The sequence below is a fragment of the Stomoxys calcitrans genome, chromosome 3 (assembly GCF_963082655.1).
Source record: "Stomoxys calcitrans chromosome 3, idStoCalc2.1, whole genome shotgun sequence".
NCBI classification, from domain to species: Eukaryota; Metazoa; Arthropoda; class Insecta; order Diptera; family Muscidae; genus Stomoxys; species Stomoxys calcitrans.
In genome coordinates this window covers 17,134,959-17,150,776 of record NC_081554.1, presented here as the reverse complement: position 1 = coordinate 17,150,776, position 15,818 = coordinate 17,134,959, and the positions used below count along the sequence as shown (strand labels likewise).

Sequence of the window (15,818 nt, the reverse complement as noted above, 5' to 3'; positions counted from 1 at the left end):
TAAGAAAAGTTCACTGATGAACTTTTCTATAAGAAAAGTTCACTGATGAACTTTTCTATAAGAAAAGTTCACTGATGAACTTTTCTATAAGAAAAGTTCACTGATGAACTTTTCTATAAGAAAAGTTCACTGATGAACTTTTCTATAAGAAAAGTTCACTTATGATCTTTTCTATAAGAAAAGTTCACTGATGAACTTTTCTATAAGAAAAGTTCACTGATGATCTTTTCTATAAGAAAAGTTCACTGATGAACTTTTCTATAAGAAAAGTTCACTGATGAACTTTTCTATAAGAAAAGTTCACTGATGAACTTTTCTATAAGAAAAGTTCACTGATGAACTTTTCTATAAGAAAAGTTCACTGATGAACTTTTCTATAAGAAAAATTCACTGATGAACTTTTCTATAAGAAAAGTTCACTGATGAACTTTTCTATAAGAAAAATTCACTGATGAACTTTTCTATAAGAAAAATTCACTGATGAACTTTTCTATAAGAAAAGTTCACTGATGAACCTTTCTATAAGAAAAGTTCACTGATGAACTTTTCTATAAGAAAAGTTCACTGATGAACTTTTCTATAAGAAAAGTTCACTGATGAACTTTTCTATAAGAAAAGTTCACTGATGAACTTTTCTATAAGAAAAGTTCACTGATGAACTTTTCTATAAGAAAAGTTCACTGATGAACTTTTCTATAAGAAAAGTTCACTGATGAACTTTTCTATAAGAAAAGTTCACTGATGAACTTTTCTATAAGAAAAGTTCACTGATGAACTTTTCTATAAGAAAAGTTCACTGATGAACTTTTCTATAAGAAAAGTTCACTGATGAACTTTTCTATAAGAAAAGTTCACTGATGAACTTTTCTATAAGAAAAGTTCACTGATGAACTTTTCTATAAGAAAAGTTCACTGATGAACTTTTCTATAAGAAAAGTTCACTGATGAACTTTTCTATAAGAAAAGTTCACTGATGAACTTTTCTATAAGAAAAGTTCACTGATGAACTTTTCTATAAGAAAAGTTCACTGATGAACTTTTCTATAAGAAAAGTTCACTGATGAACTTTTCTATAAGAAAAGTTCACTGATGAACTTTTCTATAAGAAAAGTTCACTGATGAACTTTTCTATAAGAAAAGTTCACTGATGAACTTTTCTATAAGAAAAGTTCACTGATGAACTTTTCTATAAGAAAAGTTCACTGATGAACTTTTCTATAAGAAAAGTTCACTGATGAACTTTTCTATAAGAAAAGTTCACTGATGAACTTTTCTATAAGAAAAGTTCACTGATGAACTTTTCTATAAGAAAAGTTCACTGATGAACTTTTCTATAAGAAAAGTTCACTGATGAACTTTTCTATAAAAAAAGTTCACTGATGAACGTTTCTATAAGAAAAGTTCACTGATGAACGTTTCTATAAGAAAAGTTCACTGGTGAACGTTTCTATAAGAAAAGTTGACTGATGAACTTTTCTATAAGAAAAAAAAACTGATAGAAAACTTTTCTATAAAAAAAGTTCACTAATTAACTTTTCTATAAGAAAAGTTCACTGATTAACTTCTTCAGTCCTAATAGGTCCATAATAAGATATAGCCCCCACCGGATTAAATTCATTACCCCCGTAAGAGCCTTATTACCTGAACAATTTGATTTCTTCAGTGAACATTTTCGAAAGAAACATTTAATAATTTGAACACAAAAAAAAACCTTTCAGTATCATCTTTTACTATCATTACACCTTAAATCTGCTTCCAAATATGTAATTAATTAAAATAACATAAGTAACAAAAATATTAATTGATTTCAACAAATATGGTATAACCAACATTAATGTGATTTAAATTGATTAAATGACCTCATTTCATGGATATTATGATGAACAACTAGGCTGCAGGTGCAAACTATCCAACTATGGGAGCATTAGTAATCCATAAGCTAAAAAATTAATTTTCTCATTAAGAAAAACTAAATCCTTGCCATTTATGGTGAAAATTGACAACAAATTACCAGCGAATATTAGCAAAACATAAGAAACTCGAAACTAAAACAACAACAAAAATAAATAAATAATTCATTAAGCAGCAAAACAAAAGTAGACAAACAAAACAAAAAAAACTCAAAAAATATTTAGGAACCGAAAAAATATATATTTTCCGATAAATTCGTGCGAAAATTAACAAACACAATAAGCGTGCGGGCTTTAGCCCCTCTAAGTGTTTTTGTTTTTTTTTTCAAAAAGCCCACATAAAACAACATAAATCTTCCATTGAACAAAAACTAAACAACAAAAAAACTAATTTACAAGTTTAACAAATACTAAAAACTACAATACAAACAAAGCCAAATATCACCATATTTGGCCAGTACTACGTATGAATGAGCTCCAGTCTTAGATACAAAGAAAACGATTTGAAAATCGCCAACAAACTTAAATTCTTTACTACGTCGATTTTTAACAAACAGCGAAAAAGAAAAATGTCAACATCCACCATGCCATACAATCAGAGAACAACACTGCCACCACCGCCGGTGCCCATGCGCGATGCCAACACAGCCTATCTGCCCACCAGCCACACGACCAAAATCATTCATCAGCATCAGCATCCACAGCAACAGCAACACCACCATTCCTCATCCAACACCAATCAGCTCAGTGCCAGCGATTCAAGGACACATTCATTATCGACTACAAATGTAGCGCCTACACCTTGTCAACGTTTAAGGTAATTTTTATCATTTAAAATTAGAATAGAAATAACAGATTTTTTTGTAGGAAAATTAACATTTTTTTATTTTCTAATAATTAAGCAGATTTTTTTATATTAAAAGTTTACAACTAATTGTGGATTATGAAGTGTTAATTTATGGTCTTACTTTGAGATTACAAAACAAGATTATTAAAAGTAATTACTCTGCAAAATGCTTAAGGGCTATAAACAGTATTTGCAAGTTAATAATTCAAGGCAGGTTAAAAAGACAACGTCACTAATGTCATGGCGCCATAGCGACAATAAAATGAAAATCATAAAGCATTGGTGAACTATTCCATTAGAAAAGTCCATTGAAGAACCCTGGTACAGGAAACGTTCATTGAAGAACTCTTCAATGATGAACTCTTCAATAAGGAAAAATCACTGATGAACTTATCAATAAGAAAAAATCACTAAAGAACTTTGCTGTAAGAAAAAATCAATGATGAACTTTTCAATAAGAAGAAATCAATGATGAATTTTTCTATAAGAAAAGTTCACTATGAACTTTTCAATAAGAAAAGTTCACTAATGAACTTTTCAATAAGAAAAGTTCACTAATGAACTTTTCAATAAGAAAAGTTCACTAATGAACTTTTCTATAAGAAAAGTTCACTAATGAACTTTTCTATAAGAAAAGTTCACTAATGAACTTTTCTATAAGAAAAGTTTACTAATGAACTTTTCTATAAGAAAAGTTCGCTAATGAACTTTTCTATAAGAAAAGTTCGGTAATGAACTTTTCTATAAGAAAAGTTCGCTAATGAACTTTTCTATAAGAAAAGTTCACTAATGAACTTTTCTATAAGAAAAGTTCACTAATGAACTTTTCTATAAGAAAAGTTCACTAATGAACTTTTCTATAAGAAAAGTTCACTAATGAACTTTTCTATAAGAAAAGTTCACTAATGAACTTTTCTATAAGAAAAGTTCACTAATGAACTTTTCTATAAGAAAAGTTCACTAATGAACTTTTCTATAAGAAAAGTTCACTAATGAACTTTTCTATAAGAAAAGTTCACTAATGAACTTTTCTATAAGAAAAGTTCACTAATGAACTTTTCTATAAGAAAAGTTCACTAATGAACTTTTCTATAAGAAAAGTGCACTGATGAACTTTTCTAGCATTTCTTTTTCCAGTATTCCATCAAAACGGCCATCCAGTCCCAGATTGAAGACCAACGCCACAGTAAATGTAACCTCATGGTTACATTATTCTTCTCAAGATTTATTAATACTCAGTACTCAGTTATGCAGATGGTTTTTTTATCATTCTCATCACATACACCGTTACAAAAATCCTCTCGGTCTGGAATAGTGGTTTTTATTTCTAGGCAATGCCTTGTTGTTCACTGTGATTTACCCCCTAGTCCTGAAGCATTGTGTTTATGAGTAGCTCCAATAGCTTGCCCTCCATGACCAGCAGGATCACCCTTAATTATGACCACCAGGTTTCGGCACGTATTGAAAATTTCCAAGAAGAAGAAAAAGAAGAAATATCCATCTGCTCTTATCTATTTCCTGACAATTTTAGCCGGCAATTTATCGGGACCAGCGGCTTCTCTATTTTGTAAGCTATAAGAGGCATTACTCACCATAGTCCAATTAAAGCCACATTTATTGTCCGATTTTGCTGAAAATTATGACAGTGAGTTGTGTTAGGCCCTTCGATATCCTTTGTCAATTTGGCCCAGATCAGTCCAGATTTGCATATAGCTGCCATATAGACCGATCCTCCTATTGAGGGTCTTAAGCCAATTAAAGCCACATTTATTGTCCGATTTTGCTGAAATGTATGACAGTGAGTTGTGTTAGGCCCCTCGACATCCTTCGTTAATTTGGCCCAGATCAGTCCTGATTTGGATATAGCTGCCATTTAAGGCGATCCTCCGATTTAGGGTGTTAGGCCCATAAAAGCCACATTTATTATCCAATTTCGCTGAAATTTGGTACTGTGAGTTGTGTTAGGCCTTCGACATTCTTCTTCAATTAGGCCCAGATCGGTGCAGATTTGGATATAGCTGCCATATAGACTGGTCTCTCGATTTAATGTTTTAGGCCCATAAAAGGCGCATTTTTTGTCCGATATTGCCGAAATGTGGGACAGAAAGTTAAGTTACGCCCCTTCACATATTTCTGCAATTTGGTCTAGATCGATCAAAATTTGCATATAGTTGCCATATAGACCCATATCTCGATTTAAAGTCTCTTTATAACCTCATCAGACCGATCCCCTGATTTGACTTTTTGAGCCCATAGAATCCTCAGTTTTCATCCGATTTGGCTGAAACTTGGCACAAGGACCTCTGTTCTCACTTCCACTATCATTGCCGAGAGTGATAACTGATGTGATCTATAAACTGATGTAGCCCCCATACAAACCGATTCCGGGATTTGACTTATTGAGCCCCCAAAAACCTCCGTATACATCCGATTTGGCTGAAATTTGGCATAATGACTGTTCTAACTTCCACCATTATTTCCGAGTGTAATCCTAATCGGTCAATAAACTGGTATATCCCCCATATATGACTGTTCTGACTTCCACCATTATTGCCGAGTGTAATCCTAATCGGTCAAGAAACTAGTATATCCCCCATATAAACCGATTCCCGTATAAGACTTCTTGAGACTTCAATTTTCGTCTTATTTGGCACAAAGCCTTATGTTAGGACATCCAACATCAAGCATGATCCGAATCGGTATATATACGAGATAGAGGCCCCTTAAATACCCATTCATATTGACTACTTGAGACCGTAGCAGCCACAACAAATTACAGATTTGATTGTTGTCAAATAATTCAAATCCGAACTGAGTTAATAAAGGAAAATTTCTTGAGGAACCCATGGTGGTTGGTACCTGAGATTCGGCCCAGCCGAACTCAGCACGTTTTTATTTCTTTACAATGTGGTACCCTCATTGCATCATTTTGATGCAATTTTTAACCTTTCAGTATTAATTTTTTTAGTATTTTCAATTTTCATTGGTGAACTTTTCTCTACCGGATGATTGCAATTTAATGAATTTTATTTCTTTTCTACCTTTCAGCGAAATGTTTCGACGCTCCATTGCTGGCAGTTCCATACAATCAGATTCCAGGGAAAATACCTATGAAGAGGTAAGTTATAACTCAAAATTTTCATAAATATATAAAAATGTTAAGAAACAAGCAGAAATCATTTGTAAGTAGTCTCAATTGAATATCTCATCCAAGCAGGTCACCACCCCACTTTCATTAAATTATGCCCCAAATAAAAAAATACTTTTTCCAAACATATAACAGCTGTTAAATTTTTGGGAAACATAAAAATCTCTTTAATGATTCCATTTAAGGCATTTTAATGCATTTATGTTTTGTTATCCCTTCTAGAATTTTATAAGAAAAATGAGCCTCTTTAATGGCCATTAAATCTTATCAGTCAGTGAAAGCCAATAATATTTTGATATGAAAAGTTTTCCAACTCTTTATTTCAAAAATATTTGTTTCAATCCAATGTTAAGTACTCTTCGTTTTTTCCTTGTCATTCAAATAAACTAAAAATTTGACCCAAATATGTCTAATGATTGGGAATGGTCATAAAAACTCCCATTTGGGGAAATTCAAATGGGATAGGGGAGGTTTTGGTTGCATAGCCAAATGTCAATTTTTTGACAATCACCAGACCATTAAGCAAGCAATAGCTGTGGTTTTCTTGATCTTTATGTGCATTATATCAAGTGAGGCGAAAAGGGAGGGCTGCACTTTGTTAAGGCTGTTAGAAGAGGCACATGACGATTTGTTGCATATCCTCCTTAAGGGAAATACTTTGTATAGAAATGAGATTACTGTATTTGTTTTAATATTAACAAGTAAAAAGGCGTTAAGTTCGGCCGGGCCGAACTTTGGATACCAACCAACTCGAGTATACATGTAAACCACCTTTCATCAAAATCCCGAGTAAATTGCATACCTTATGTCCCATAGCAGTTTTATCGAAATATGTTCCGAATTAAGAGGGACGTCGAAGAGCCTTACACAACTCACTGTCCCAAAATTCAGCAAAATCGGATAATAAATGTGGCTTTTATGGGCCTAAGACCCCAAATAGGAGGATCGGTCTATATGGCAGCTATATCCAAATCTGGACCGATCTGAGCCAAACAAACGATGTCGGGGGGGGGCCAACACAGCTCACTGTCCCAAAATTCAGCAAAATCGGATAATAAATGTGGCTATTATGGACCTAAGACCATAAATCGGGGGATCGGTCTATATGGCAGCTATATCCAAATCTGGACCGATCTGGGCCAAAGTAACGAAGGATGGCGGGGGCCCCAACACAGCTCACTGTCCCAAAATTCAGCAAAATCGGATAATAAATGTGGCTATTATGGACCTAAGACCATAAATCGGGGGATCGGTCTGGCGGTATGGCAGCTATATCCAAATCTGGACCGATCTGGGCCAAAGTAACGAAGGATGTCGGGAGGGCCCAACACAACTCACTGTCTCAAATTTCAGCAAAATCGGAAAAAAAGTTAGGCTTTTATGGACCTAAGACCCTAAATCGGAGAATCGGTCTATATGGCAGCTATATCCAAATCTGGTCCGATCTGGGCCAAACTAACGAAGGGTGTCGGGGGGCCTAACACAACTCACTGTCCCAAAATTCAGCAAAATCGGATAATAAATGTGGCTTTTATGGGGCTAAGACCCTAAATAGGAGAATCGGTCTATATGGCAGCTATATCCAAATCTGGACCGATCTGGGCCAAACTAACGAAGGATATCGGGGCGGTGTCCCAAATACATGGTCAAACATTTGGATATCGGACTTGTATTCTATTTACTCCCAAATACCTTTATTTGAGCCAGAAAATTGGCGCCGAAAGTGGGTATATATTTTGCGCCCTGTTATTTGACACCCAGAAGCTCTTAGTCCTAAAAATGATCAGAATCGTTAAATACTCTCAAATATCATGTATTTGAACACCACATTGCCATTGGTCTAAAAATTGGATATCAAATTGGTTTTCTAATCTCAAATACCCTTCATTTAAGAGGTATGGGTCCTTAAAACTTTCAATAGCGAGCTCCACTCTCTTTAAGACCTAAATTGTCTTGGTGAGCAAATACGTCCTACTTGGTGGTTGTTATGGTGGTGGGTCCCCTAGACAGTTGGTTCCGAATTTTGATGTCAGATTCATGGTCTACTCCCAAAATACCCTTCATTAGAGCTCCATTTTTCCACAGTCGGCAAACATTTCCTATTTGGAGAGTGTTTTGGGGGATGGGGCCGTCACTCAGTGACTTGGCTTTGAAAATATATATCAAATTCGTGTTCTACCCTAAAATACCTTTTATTTGAGCCTCATATTGCAATATCAGCAAATACTTCCTATTTGGGTGGTGTTATGAGGGTGGAGTGGCCCCACAAACACTTTTCCCGATTCGTGCTTTACTTCCAAAGACCTTTCATTTGAGTCCCATATAGCTATGGTTGTAAATTTGTGTTCTTTGGGGTATGTCCTTGGGCATGGGCGGTCCCCCAAACTCTTCGTCCCACATCTGGATATCAGATTCGTTTTCTACACTCAAATACCTTTTATTTAAGTCCCATAATGCCATGGTCAGTAAAAAAGTCCTGTTTGGGGGGTGTTTTGGGGAAGGGGTGGACCCCCAGAAACGTGGTCCTACATTTGGATATCAGATTCGTATTCCACTCGCAAATACCTTTCATTTGAGTCCCATATTGCCATGATCGGTAAATATGTCCGACTTAGGTGTGTTTTGGGGGTTGGGGTTGTCTCCCAAACACTTGGTCAGACAATTGGATATCAGATACGTTTTCTAATCTTAAATACCTTTCATTTGAGTCCCATATTGGCGTGATTGGTGTATATATATATTTGGTAGGTTTTGGGGTGGGGCATCCCCCCTAGGTACCCCATCCGAAATTTGAGTACCAAATTTTTGTTTGTAGGTTACATCCCACCACCCATCTCCGAGATCTGTCGTTTCTGAAAATTAGGATAGGGGGAGGTTCCGCTCCCCCTTCAGATATCAAAAAATGTAGTACCCTATTTTCACCACGGGATTATTATGTACCATCAGAGAAATTTCATGAAAATTGTTTCAGCCGTTTCTGAGTCTATAAGGAACACACAAATAGATTTTTATATATAAGATTCTGAAGGTTCTAAGGAAATCCTTTCTGCCAAATTTCGAGAGAATCGGTTAACAAATGAGCACTCTATTTACATATTTCTCAAAATCGAAACAACATATATATATATAAATCTGAACCGATTTCGACCGAACTTTAAATATATTGTGGAAGTCGTCGAGGAAAGCGTTGTACAAAATTTTGGGAAGATTGGTCAATACATGCGCTTGCAGTGGCTCTAGGAGTGAAAATCGGCCGATATATATATATGGGAGCTATATATAAATCTGAACCGATTTCGACCAAACTTTAGGAATATTGTGGAAGTCGTCGAGGAAAGCGTTGTACAAAATTTTGGGAAGATTGGTCAATAAATGCGCTTGCAGTGGCTGTAGGAGTGAAAATCGGACGATATATATCTGTGAAAGCTATATCTAAATCTAGACCGATTTCAATGTAATTCACCACTAATGTCAAGAGTCACAAGGAAATCCTTCCTGCCAAATTTTGAGAAAATCGGTTAACAAATGACCATTTTATTGCAGTATTACTGCAAATCCGACGAACATATATATGGGAGCTATATCCAAATCTAAACCGATTGTTTCTATTTTCAATAGGCTTTGTCTCTAGGCCGAAAAACATGCCCGTACCAAATTTGAAGACAATCGGATGAAAATTGCGTCCTGTAGTTTGTACACAAATTAACATGGACAGACGGACTGACACAGCTAAATCGAATCAGAAAGTGATTCTAAGGCGACCGGTATACTTATCAATAGGTTTATCTCTCTTCCTTTTGGGTGTTACAAACAAATGCACTAAGTTATAATACCCTGTACCACTGTAGTGGTGTAGGGTATAAAAATATTCCGTAAAAAATTACTTTTTCATTTGGTCTGTCTTTGGACCAGCTGTAAATTCTCTTAGCAGAAATTTTCTCTTTTCCCATTCATTACACCTTTAGCATTTTGTCATCTCATTTCCTGGATGGCAACAACCTGCAGACTGTTGGAATTGTTAAAATAAGGTTGATGGCTTGACAGGAATGTCGTTTGATTACTTTGCATTATAGTTATGCTGGTTGTGCAATGTGCAAAATGCCAAGCATCTGCTGCTGCACATGCGCACCACAACAGCAAGACAATAGGCCTTTGTGACAAAAGGAAAATTTGTGACATTGTAGCCTTGCCACAGCTCCTTGTAGCCGCAACACAGCATAATAAATAGCGAAATCCTGTAGGGACAAGTTACAGCACATTGAGCATCAATGTTAGACAAGCTATTTAGACTCCCCAGAGCTCAAGGTGTCAGCGAAGTCTCAAGAAACAAAAGAAAGGATATGCTATTGTTATAAATGATGGAACAAAAGGACAGCAAAGGACATTTAGTTTTCCCCAAAACTCATTTCCTTCGTATTCGTATTTGTATTTCAACAAAAAAATTCCCTAGGACTCTATTAATTCATATAATTATCGTATTGACGTATGTGGACAGCTAAGACAACATTCCATTGGCCATAGACGAAAATTCACAGAAGACCAACCTAAACAAGTTCTATGGCTGGCTTATTTCGTTTAGTTTGCCTTTGCGAAATGTCTTTCCAAGTAAATCAAATGATCAAACGACCGGTGGGGTGTCAGGGAAATAGTTTAGTTAGATCATTAAACCTTTTGCAGTAAAGCCACTTAAAAAATAATCAAGCATAGGCCAACATCGGCGCGAACCAGCCAAGCAAGCAACCGCAAAAGTAAAACTTGTCGTTACCATATTTTGCCAAATCATTGGACGTGAGCGTGCTCTCGCACAAAGCCTCCCCTTGGCTCCCCAGCAGATGGAGCAGATGGGATCAGAAGCCATTCTTTGGCGCTTTTGTTTTGCTTCTTGACAAACCGCAAATATACAGATGTATGAAACGACAGTCAGACAGACAGACAGACAGATTGTATGGTACTCCATTCTGTATTGTCTCTTTTTCCACATTGAAATTGAAACTTGGCGTTAAACATGAAGCTTTACGTTCATCTATCTACCTTTTCCAGGCACTTCATCATCGATGGACAGATTTCGATGTTCTTCCCTAGGCTTCGCCTAGCATTGATCCCCAAGTTTGTTGTTTGCAAACAGAGAATTGATACATCTAAGGAAGTGTGGACACTTTAGCGTGGACCGTTCATGGAGTGTTTGTTTTTGTTTTTATCTCATGCCACCGACAAAGGCAGCTAGCAAGAAAGCTTATGGTTAATAAAATTGCTATAAAACCAAAGAAGTCAATTGTGACATTTGTGGAATGACTTCTTTTGTGGTCGGTCATTTGGTCTTTTACAGATAGTAAAAGGCTACATGTGTCCAAAGGAAAGCAGCAGTTAAGGAGAATGTTCCTTAGGTAATGTTACTTGGACATAGTACAAAATAACCGTTGAGGGGAGCGGACGTGTTTTTCAGTTCGCTCCTCTAAGATCTCGGAAAAGGTACTACCTTTTACGCAAACATTTTAAAGACTTTCAGCTTTAGGCTCAAAGTGGACTCCAAAGATCAAACCGCTGCGGTGGTGGCATCTGAATGTAGTATATTGTCCGTCCCTCCTATAGATGTAGGTCTCGCGGCACCTGAAGTCGAGGATAATGCACTAAGGCCACAACCAGTCGTCAGTCGTCTGAGGAAGAGACAGATAAACCAAGGTGTTTCTCTTAATCTCCTTTTCTCCAGATACCACCCCTTCACCTAGTGCGTTTCTACTGACTGCAGGGTTGTTGTGTATGTTTAACTAGCCTAACCGGGCACGCTCCGCTGCGCCTTCTTTAACTCTCCAAAATCTTTTTAGGGTAGGGACACTTCGCCCCATGTGGATATCGAATTCGTGCCACTGTAGCCTATGTCCGCCTATCACGCTGGACGCCTGCATTCGAATCTTGACGAGAACGTCGGACAAAATTCAAAGCGGTGGTTCTAATATCTTTTTAGGGTGGGGACACTTCGCCCTGCATGTGGATATCGAACTCGTGCCACTATAGCCCATGTCCGCCTAGCACGCTGAACGCTTGCGTTCGAATCCTGTCGAAAACATCGGACAAAATTTAAAACGGTGATTATCCCCTCTTAATGCTGGCGACATTTGCGAGGTACCATGCCATGTATGGTCATGTGAAAAATTCTCCCCAAAGAGGTGTCGCACTGCGGGACTCCATTCGGACTCTTCTATAAAAGAAGGCCCTTATCATTGAGTTTAAAGTTGAATCGGAAAGCTTTCATTGATGTGTGAGAAATTTGCCCCTTCTCGGTTCCTGGGTAAATTTCTACTTCTCTCCTTTCTTTTGAGTCCTATATTATCGTATTGGTAAATATTTCCGGTTTACGGGGGTGAGAGTGCAAAAAACGAACGAATCGCATTACCAATCTTCGAGATCTGATGTTTTTCAAAATTAGGGTAATGACAAGTGCTTTTTAGGGTAGGAATGCTACCTCCGACATTTCGAATCGAATATGGTTCTCCACTCCCAAATTCCTTTAATTTGAGCCCCATATTGCCATGGTCGATAAATATGAACCATTTGGATGGTGTTTTGGAGATGGGGCGGCACCCGGCACTTTGCCCTGAAAATAGATATCAAATTCGTTCTTTACTCCCAAATGCCTTTAATTTGAGCTCCATACTGCCATAATCGTTAATGAAGTTCAGTTAAGGGGGTGCTTTAGAGCGTACCCCCAAACACTTGGCTCCAAAATTGGATATGAAATACGGAGGGTGTTTTGGGGCTGGAGCGGCCACCGGCACTTTGCCCTGAAAATAGATATCAAATTCGTTTTTTACTCCCAAATATCTTTGATTTGAGCTCCATATTGCCATAATCGGAAATGAAGTTCAGTTTAGGGGGTCCTTCAGGCCGTACCCCCAAACACTTGGCTCCAAAATTGGACATCAAATTCGTTCGCTCCCCTTCCGATATGAGAAAAATATATGGCCCATCATCTGTGAACATTTCAAAAAAATCGCTTCAGACCATTTAGAGTCTATACGGAATAAAAAAAATTTACAAACCCACAAACAAACACAAATTGATTTTTATTTATAAGAATATTCTTGGCATAAATATCATTTCGATATTCCCGGGAGTATCATGGGTTCCTTGGAGAGACTTTTGGTACAGATGTACGTATTTCACGGCATTTTTCATAATGAAAGCAATGGCTTGCAACCGGAATAAGGAATACTTTTTCAAGCAATATTCATAGGAATAAGTTGCGTTTACAGCTTTTCGTCATCCAGTTTCCATGCAGGTTCAGATCGTACGTTTCTAGCTACGCTTTGGGCGGTGCGAACATTCGCTTCAATTAGGTAATGGCCCAAATTGATGTTCGCATCTCGGATCGGTCGTATATCTAACATTATCGATGAATTCTGTCCATCTATCACACCATGATCAATTTGGGTTCCCATTGTTTGGCTAAAGGAAAACCATGTGAACTTATAAACATGGCGATGCTGTAATCTGGTGCTGTAAACTACCTTTTTTTGTCGCGGTGCTATCTATGATTCTAAATCGATTATTGGATATTGCCTTGGGTAGGCAAAATTCTTCTCACTGCCTTAAATGGATGTTAAAGACAGCAAATACAGGTGACAACACTGGAGGTCAGTATCCGCAGTTGAGATAAAGTCAAAAAGGGAGATCGGTTTATATGAAAGCTATATCAGGTTATAGACGGATCGGTTGTTATGAGAGCTATATCAGGATATAGACCGATTTGGACCGAACTTAGCACAAATATTGGAAGTCATAACAGAACACTATGTGCAAAATTTCAGCTATACCGGACAAAAATTGAGGCTTCCAGGGCCCAAGAAATCAATTCGGGAGATCGATTTATATAAGAGCTGTATTCAAATCAGTACCGATATGGCCCATATCGACCGGGCGGACTTGGCTAGTTCGAATCAGAATTTCGAGACGATCAAGAATAAATATACTTTATGGGGTCCTAGATCAATATTTCGAGGTGTTACAAACGGAATGACTAGATTAGTATACCCAAATCCTATGGTGGTGGGTATAAAAAGTAATTTTTTAAAAAATAATAATTGGAAAAAGATTCATGAAAATAACTTAAAATGCTTGTAGCTTCCTCATTATAAAGGGACTTAATTCCAAATAATTGGAAAAAAGTTTAAAAGTCTTCCACTTACCCACAGATTAGTTGAAGGCTCATTAACCACGCAAAAATACCGAAAAGGCTTTAGGGCCAAGTTACGACGATTCGGTAGATAGGTACTAAATATAGTAGTCATATATGAAGTATATAATAAGAATTAATCAGCTATCAGAATTTGAAGCTGATGGTTATGTCCATTAGTAATGGACATAGGAAGGAACAGGGGCTAACTTCTCACAGATCAATGAGTGCAGTCCGATTCAAGTCGAAGCTCAATGGTTAGAGGCCTTCTTTTCATAGCCGAGTCCGAACGGCGTGCCGCAGTGCGACATCTCTTTGGAGAGAAGTTTTACATGGCATAGTACATCACAAATGTTGCCAGCATTAGGAGGGGAAAACCACCGCTGAAAATTTTTTCTGATGGTCTCGCCAGGATTCTAACCCAGGCGTTCAGCGTCATTGGCAGACATGCTAACGTTCCATTCCTTTTGGAATCAATAATCTCAAAAGATGTTCCACAGCTCTACTTTTCTGAAAAGCCGTTCTTAGCTCAATTCGGATTCAGGTTGAATGGATAGACCACTATAAAGGTGAGTTCACTCGAAGACCAGTTCTGGCTCTATGTGATACCCACACTCATTATGATACTTGGCTTAAACACTCACAAATATTACCAGATGTAATGAAGGAATAATCCCTAGTAGAAATTTGATGGAAGGTTCTACCAAAAGTTAAATATAGACGTTCACGTCCACAAACGGACAGGTTCAGATCCACTATTTTAGTTCATAATTCTTCCCTGCTATATTCATAATTGGTCTGTGAATACCCCCTTAGGTGTATATATGTATTAGAGTAGAACATCTTCTTAAAATCAAGTCCTTTTTCCCCCTGGGCTATACAGATTTTAGCCACTTAAAGTTTATGTGCTCTCCTTCACAGCCTGAAGTTTTTTGCAAGTTTCCTGTTACAAGGGACCAGCTATTGTTTTTACCTTTTTTTTTTCTCAAATTCCTTACAAAAATCAGAATTCCCCGCCAAATTATTTCTTATCCTGAAGCATTGTAAAAACTCAAATAATTCTATTCTTTTCTATTGATCGAAGAAACCTGATATTCTCGGCATGTGCAACAAACCAAGACGAAATCTATTTGTGATGCCATAAATTTCTTTTTGCTTTTTCAAATTCCTTTATCATACAACACTATGTTAAGAGGCTGATGGTTAGTGTTAGGCTGTCCTAGAAATAATAATTGTGAGTGCGTGCGTTCTATTGCTGGTTTTTGTGTGTGGCAAAGATCAGAGATCTTTATGGGGGAAAAATAGGCTGCTGACAATACGAAAAAAAATACAGCTGCTGTAGAAAATTCTTAAAGACAAAATCGAAGAGAAAAAAAATTGGTTTACAAACAAAAGACCAAAGCGAAGATGAGCCAAGACACATAATTATCATAGTACATAACTTCATTGGTATTGGTATACTATAGTGAATCCTTGTGAGTACAATGATCACATTAATGTATCCTTTATGACAAAGAGAATTTCTGCCAACGCACGCAAGAGGCCTCTATATTTTACAGTCCCTTTTTCTTCATTTCTATTTTTCTCATGGGCGAATGACCTGTTTCTAAAGGAAGGCATAGGATGTAAAGCAAAAACTGTTGAGAACGAACATCTGCTCCATTTGTCTGTTTTCTTTCTTGTTGCTATTACTTTAAGGATCTTTCATGACACACGCAAGAGAAATCATTCAATCGGAGTTTA

General features: G+C 37.0%; 1 protein-coding gene across 1 annotated transcript in view; it reads left to right on the top strand.

Annotated features, from left to right (window-relative positions):
* Positions 1 to 2,407: 2,407 nt before the first annotated feature.
* LOC106087243 (TNF receptor-associated factor 4) overlaps positions 2,408 to 15,818 on the top strand; it is an 89,330-nt gene continuing 75,919 nt past the window's right edge. The window contains exons 1-2 of the mRNA XM_013252212.2: positions 2,408 to 2,727; positions 5,806 to 5,875. Coding sequence (XP_013107666.2) covers positions 2,480 to 2,727; positions 5,806 to 5,875 — 318 coding nt within the window. The 5' untranslated portion in view covers positions 2,408 to 2,479. The remainder of the gene's footprint in view (positions 2,728 to 5,805; positions 5,876 to 15,818) is intronic.